The sequence below is a fragment of the Etheostoma spectabile genome, unplaced genomic scaffold, assembly GCF_008692095.1.
Source record: "Etheostoma spectabile isolate EspeVRDwgs_2016 unplaced genomic scaffold, UIUC_Espe_1.0 scaffold172, whole genome shotgun sequence".
NCBI classification, from domain to species: Eukaryota; Metazoa; Chordata; class Actinopteri; order Perciformes; family Percidae; genus Etheostoma; species Etheostoma spectabile.
This window is the reverse complement of record NW_022605573.1, coordinates 1,419,886-1,427,385: the sequence shown is the minus strand read 5'-3', so window position 1 is coordinate 1,427,385 and position 7,500 is coordinate 1,419,886. Positions and strand designations below refer to the sequence as shown.

General features: G+C 41.3%; 1 protein-coding gene across 3 annotated transcripts in view; it reads right to left on the bottom strand.

Moving 5' to 3' along the window:
• LOC116685740 (cullin-5) overlaps positions 1-7,500 on the bottom strand; it is a 44,164-nt gene that overhangs the window by 32,202 nt on the left and 4,462 nt on the right. Inside the window, exons 4-8 of one of the 3 annotated variants that reach the window (XM_032510653.1) lie at positions 6,951-7,127; positions 6,156-6,297; positions 5,165-5,310; positions 3,944-4,024; positions 3,290-3,383 (exon numbers count right to left, since the gene is read on the bottom strand). In XM_032510653.1, coding sequence (XP_032366544.1) covers positions 3,290-3,383; positions 3,944-4,024; positions 5,165-5,310; positions 6,156-6,297; positions 6,951-7,127 — 640 coding nt within the window. The other 2 variants (XM_032510655.1, XM_032510654.1) reach the window with 2 other exon arrangements.

The window sequence follows — 7,500 nt, the reverse complement described above, 5'->3', positions numbered from 1 at the left end:
CCTTTCAAGTGTTTAAAATTCAACAATCAATTTGTTTTAGCAGAATACTGAAAGCAGCAGAACTGAGTACCGCTACACTCAATATCTGATTATTTCAGTCATTCCGTTACAGTGTAATTCAGCATGTTTTCCTCACTTTGTGCGGCCCTAATACACAAAGGAAAGCATGACTGGCTAAATCTTTAACTTCCTGCGTATTCACACTCCTGGACTGTACAGATGGGGATCTGTGAACTCCAGCGGCCAGAGGACTGTGCAAATCCACAAGTCATCCAGTCCTCTTCCATACAGTGTGTAGGCTCCTATAGACCTGGTTCCTAAAGTTTATCAAAATTCTTCACGACGTGGATTCGATTCAAGTACTACTGCTAGAAATAATTTTGTTCGAAATATGTACAAATAATTGGTGGCAACGTTGTGAGAGATCCGCATTGCAAAAGCCCAAAATGTCTATTCAACAGAAATCAACAAGGCAAAAACAGCTTAATTAATTAATTAAGTAAGTAAGTAAGTACGTAAATGCTTCAAAACCAGGGCTACAAGGTCTCATCCAGTTCAACATTCAATAAAAGAGAAAGCTAAAACTAAAAGATAACAAATGAAAACAAAATAATATGACTAACTGCCAACAAAACCTACACAATAAAAAGGCAAAAACAGAAGTTAAACACTCAAACAGAACAAACTACACAGGGTGAAAAGGCTCATGGGAAAAATCCCAGCAGCCACCAGACACGCGCTCATAAACTACGCCTGGTGTCGGCAGGTTGTAAAAAGTAAGTAAGTAAAATTTATTTGTATAGCACTTTTCTCAGATGAAGATCACAAAGTGCTTCACAACAAAAGGAAGCATTTAACAACTCTCATAAATACAATACATCCCAAAAAACAAAAGAATAACACGTACACATAAGACCAGCCTAACCACCCTACACTCTAGTTAAAAGCCTCTTTAAAAAGCAGAGATTTCAACTGAGTAGCTCTACTGGCCTCGCTGGAAGGAAACCAGCCGACACCGGGAGCAGCTTTCTATTTTTAAAGTCTATCCGGCTGATGCAATAGTGAATGTTGATGCCACTACGTCAGTGAGTAGTGTGTGTGCAGCCCACTGCCGACTAAACCTCAGTAAACACACCTCACCAGCAGGAGAAACACACTGAAGTCAAGCAACAAGGCTTTACTGCGACACACGGCTGTATCCATCACAGTGGAACCGCTCCCAGCTACCGCTGAATGAAAATAGTTCATCACGAATGTAAATCACCATTACCTGTAGGAGCCATTTCATTGGTTGACCAGCGTGTGATGCTGGAGGTGTAAAAGTGGATTTAAATGTGGCCTAATTGGTTCAGCTGTGTTGCGCACAGCAAGGTCACAGTTTTTTTTGACCGTGGTTACGTGTGGGATGAGGATTAAAAGAAGACCAGTTATTATTATGTTTGATTACTTTTGTTTTTACTTTAAACTAAACGAATTGTCATATCCAATTTTAAGTTTGAAACTCTTGGACAACAAAGTAATTCATTGACAATTCTGAAAAACCAAGACACGCATTTACACAGATGCCACGCGTCACTTTCCTACCAAACAAACAACACATGTGCGCCAACATGACCTCTTTCACTTATTTCAATCTTTCTCCAGTATTGTTCACGGCAAATTAAAAACATTTCAAATTTGAGTTTTTTTCCCCCCCTGCAGTGCAGCACATTCTATAAATGAGCTTCCACTTCTTTCTTCTCAACGTCGCCATCGATCATAAATATTATTTCATACAACTTTAATTATTCAAACTGTCTACCCCGCAGGCCGCCATTGGACAGTCTGGACAGCAGCAATGCATTGTGGGGCTGTTGACCATTGTTTATAAGCTCACGTCTCATACTCAGATATTCTTGCCAGTCTCGTATACATCCGCCCATTTCTCGTGTACACATAATCCATATATTATGCAGCTAGAGCACACCACACACTCAAGTTTATATCTGTCTTGGCATGTGATTTTAAACAGAGCCTATGTGTGTGTGTGTGTGTGTGTGTGTGTATATATATATATAGTACAGGCCAAAGATTTGGACACACCTTCTCATTCAATGAGTTTCCTTTGTTTTCATGACTAATTACATTGTAGATTATCACTGAAGGCATCAAAACTATGAATGAACACATGTGGAATTATGTACTTAACAATAAAGTGTGAAATAACTGAAAACATGTCTTATATTCTAGTTTCTTCAAAGTCCCCCCCCCCCCCCCCCCCCCCTTTGCTTTTTTGATAGTGCTGCAAACCCTTGGTGTTCCCTTTATGAGCTTCATGAGGTAGTCCCTGAACTGGTTTCCACTTCACAGGTGGGCCTTGTCAGGGTTAATTAGTGGGATTTCTTGACTTATTAATGGAGTTGTGTTGTGCAGAAGTCAGGTTGATCTCTGGGAACTCCTTCAAGGCCCACACCTCACCACACACACACAAACAGACCCACAAACACACATACACACCCCGTCCCTATCCCTACCCCCCTCCGACCTGACTGCCTCGGGGACCCTATTTTTTGTTCTCTCATCTCCCACCCCCAGTCACCTCAAAAAGTCCCTTCATGTGACCACATGTACTGTGTGTTGTCCTGTGTATGATTATGTATCGTTATGAGCATTGTGTTTTTTGTGTTGTATTCTTGTTTTTTTCTCCTTCTCATGCTGTATCGGATGCTGGTAACTTTAATTTCCTTACGGGAGTCATCCCAAAGAGATCAATAAAGCTAAGTCTAGTCTAAGACTAAGACTGTTAGGAAACCATTTCAGGAGACTACCTCCTGAAGCTCATCAAGAGAACGCCAAGAGTGTGCAAAGCAGTGATCAGAGCAAAGGGTGGCTACTTTAAAGAAACTAGAATATTAGATTAGATAATACTTTAGTCATCCCACAGCGGGGAAAATCCTTTGTTGCAGCAGCATTTCAACAATAAAAGCAAAAACAAACAAACAAGTAAACACACAATAAAAACATGCAAAACAACAGACAATGAGCAGAAGGTAGACTGAGAGTAAAGTGAAATATATATAAGAATATAAGACATGTTTTCAGTTATTTTCCCTTTTTTGTTAAGTACATAATTCCACATGTGTTCATTCATAGTTTTGATGCCTTCGGTGAGAATCTACAATGTAAACAGTCATGAAAAGAAAGGAAACGCATTGAATGGGAAGGTGTGTCCAAACCTTTGGCCTGTACTGTAAGTAAACAAGGCTCACTTTATCGTGCTACTTTTAAAAAACAGAGCAGCAATACTTACTGTCTGTCTCGTTCCGTTTGATCATCCCTGGACATTCGGCTAAGATGGTCTCTTTGAACGAGGTCACGAGAGCGTTCACACAACACTCCATGAGCTGTGAGGACGCACAAAAGGCAAAGGCTCACTTTGACGTCAATAAACAGGCAACACATCCAGTTAACGAGACTCCTGAACGGTCTTATTTCAGAATATTTTAACTCAAGAGAAGAAAAACTGTTTTACATCTGACATTCAGTAGATCTGACAACATGCTACAAACATGAAATATACACTACCGGTCAAAAGTTTGGGGTCACTTCGAAATTTCCATTGCACTCCATTATAGACAGAATCCCAGCTGAGATCAGTTGCCTTGTTTTTTTTAACCAGGGCAGCAGTTTTTAGATTACATTATGTGCTTACAAAATTGCATAAGGGTTGTCCAATGTTTTCTTAGTTAGTTTTTTTAAATGATATCAGATTAGTGAACAGAATGAGCCTTTGGAACATTGGATGAATGGTTGCTGATAATGGGCAATGTAGATATTGCATTAAAGATCACCCAACCACTCAGATCAGCTACTATCCTGTCTATAATGGAGTGAAATGGAAATTTGTAAGTGAACCCAAACTTTTGACCGGTAGTGTACTTCAGATCTAGTCGGAGACACCTACTGCTTGAACAGAGTTACATTCACGACGCGTCTCTAGATATCTAAGGGCTCTCTTCTCCTCTTCTCTCAGCTTTGCATCCGCCTGCAGGGAAATACATCCACAAAAATGCAGATACTACACATCAAGGTTATACGAACACAGAAGAGCAAACAATTAAAAACCATCCACAAAACCAAGGTAACTCCTTTTTGGTCTAACTGTGTTGCTGTACGAGCTACTTTTCCATTGTCAGTGTGTTAGCTACAGTAACCGTTTTTTATTTTTATTTACTTATTTAAGAAAAATGCTTTTATGTCATGTCTTTATCACACACTCTGTAAGTGTCTTGTGCTGATGTTACGTGTTGAGGACCACAATGGAAACAAGTCCTGGACTTTATTGTGTTTTATCCTCGTTTGTGTTTGATGTCTTTTCATGTGTAAGGCATTCTTGATACAATAAATTAAAAAAATACAGTTTGGAGAAGCAGGCAGGAGTACCGACACAGAAGCAAAGCACTGTGCTGTTGTGGGCGAGGGGAGCAGATAAACACATTTTAGACACCTAAAAAAAAATCTACGTCACTTTAAGTCTACGCTATATTTAGAAGATCTTTACCTTGCTGTCAGACAGCCCTTTACCACTGGGAACGTCATCTCTGCTCTCTTCAAAGCCTCCAGACTCCGTTGACAAAATCATTTTACCAGAGTTGTTGCTCTACCGCTGCCTCCATCGGTTAGTTTGTGTGGGTTATTGTATGACTTCGGTGTTTTAAAGGGTTAGGAACTAAAAAAAACTAACACACCAACTGATCGAGGCAGCGGTAGACCAGAATCTTCCATGTTCTGTGAAGTAAAACAATTGTTTATGTCAAAAGGAGTCTGATGGCTTTGAAGAGAGCAGAGATGACGGCTTCAGCTTGCCTTTGTGAAGGGCTGTCTGGTGAAAATAGACGCGGGTCGACCTCTTTCTACTCTTGGTGGTACCCTGACTATTGAGAAGTATCTTAAACAACCTCACTCAAAAGATTTGAACTATCCCTTTAAGGCTATATTCAGGTGAAACTCATTGACAATATTGAAATCTTTGACATAAACATTTGAACTAAAACGGGCCATCTAGCCATGACTGTTGAGTATAATTAATATAGACAACTGACTAGCCAAAACACGGAGCTTTCTGGCATTTTAACCTAACCACAACACTTGTACTTCATCAGTAATAAGTATTATCGTTGCGTACATATTTCATGTAGTTCTGGACGCCATTTTGTTGCAGGTAGGACGGTGCTTGCGTCCTGTAAAACCTCTCTGTGGAGTCCAGGTAGGCTTTCTCAAAGTTGTCCCTGTAGATCTGCAGCTTGTCCTCTGGGTTAGAACACAGGTTCACTGGTGGGAGAGAAGGACGGAGATTGGTGTGGTGGAACGTCCAGAAACACCATGTTGTGGCGTAATGAGACTAAGGGAAAGCTTAGACAACATCAGGTCACTCATAGGTCACAGGCCAGGGGACGAGAATATTCAGCCAGTCTATAATAACCAAACCTGTTCTTGTATGATTATGTTTGTCTCTCTACAGATTTAGGGACTCTAGGCAGCTGCATGATAAGGGAATGTTTTGTCTCCTGACTGTCTCCTTTTGGAGGTTGGTGGCCCTGCCACTCTTTAACATAGTTCCCAGAGAGAGAGAGAGAGAGAGAGAGAGAGAGGCTGAACTAGGCTTTAGCATCTACTGTATGTTTTAGGCAACTGCAATATCCTTGTTTACCTTAATGGTTCAGCTAACTGTAACGTCTCCAGCATGACTTTAAATCCACCTTCAGGAGCACAGGAACTTCAGAGAGTTGGGACGTTACTGCACAATAACACATCTTAGTCATACTGTATTGCCAGCTTAATTGTCTGCTCCATTGGGTTTTCATTAAATGCTCCTGTGTAAGTCACCATGGTCTCCCAAATATTCTTCACTATGTGAAATGAGTTGTGCTGCTCCTGAGCTTTTCCTTAAACAAATCTTCCAAACAAAACAAACTAAAAGTGGTCAGTCACTGTAGTTTCTTTTCTTATTTAGTGTTTTTTAACTCATTCCCCTCCTGAACATTACCGGTAGACCTTCTAAAGTAAAGGTTTATGTAATTGGACAGATTTTAAATAACTCTGTTTCTTTACACATTAACAATAGTGTGTTCCTCTCTGTGTTTCTGTCCCTTGTTTTTCATTTCTGTCCGTCTTACCGTACGACTCTCGCACTCCGATAACGAGCTGGGAGTCGAAGGCCTCGCCCTGCCTCTCGGCGTGCACCAGCTTCATGGCGCTGTCCTGAAGGCGGCTCTTAATGTTGGAGAAGATCGACTCGTTCCACGTGTCCAACATCAGCTGGAGGAAAAAACAACAGTAATGACGTAAATACGTGTGCATCAAGTGCAGCAAAAGTGATGAATAATAAGTTACCCTCCACTGTCTGCCATCCGAAAATAGTCGAGCCTGATTTATTTATGAAGTGTTGCTAACGAAACCTCTTCCGTCTGCCTGCTGACTCACATTCCTTCACCCACAACTTCTGCCTCCACAGCACTTTATCTCAAAATTGCTTTTCTGAAAGACCTCCCAAACAAATTTCACAGGATTCACACTTTAAATAATTCTCTCCGAGGACAAATTTTAGGCCAACTGAGCTTCACAGCTTCTCCTTTTCCCAATTCGTGTGAACTGGCTTCAGATGTTCATGATTTTGTGTCACTTTCTTGTTTTGTCTCATCTCCTCTTACTTTCCAATTAATCTATTCTTCTCCTGCTTACCTCAACTATTGTGAGAAACGTTGTTGTCCACGCCGACCTTCTAGCTGCCCCTGCTGTTCTCCTCATTTAGTCGTTTTTTACCTCTTCTCCATCTTGCTGCTTCCTCTGTCTTATACGTCTAATCATCACTTCTCCTCCTTTTCTTCATTGTGCTTGCTTATCCTCAGCTTTTTGTGACTTAAATCTTGACCTTCTCCACCTGTGGGGGTTTCCCCACTTCCTCCTCTCACCTTGCGTACGATGCTGTCCTCCATGTTTGTTTTCTTGTTGCTGCCCTGTTTGCCCATGAGCGTGATCTCCAGCTGGCAGAAGGGCTTGGGCAGGATGTCGCACTGGGTGAAGAACTTCCTCCACTCCACGATGTAGGCCTTCAGCAGCGCTGTGTCATCCTGGTGGCTCAGCACCCGCTGCCATGGCAACAGATGCAAGCAAAAGTTAGATGATAAAGGCCAAACTACTAATGATGCTTTGTTCTAGGGCTGGATCTGAATAATAGGCCATTCGTTCGTTGTGTAGGTATTCGATTTTCCGATTTGGAATTCAAATGGTTGTTTTGTTTTTCCTTCAACATTAAATAAAGGTTGCAGTGGCCAATCATGTAACCGTCCGATGTGAGGCGATGCAAGAGTCCTTTACAGGAAACAGGAAACATCACTGCCTCTATTGCTGCCACAAGAAAGTTTTAAAACACAAAATACAAGCACTGAACTGACCAGGAGTTTGTAGAACAGCTGACGGGTTCCTGCAACAACAAACACCGTCCCTCCTTGTCCTTTCTCT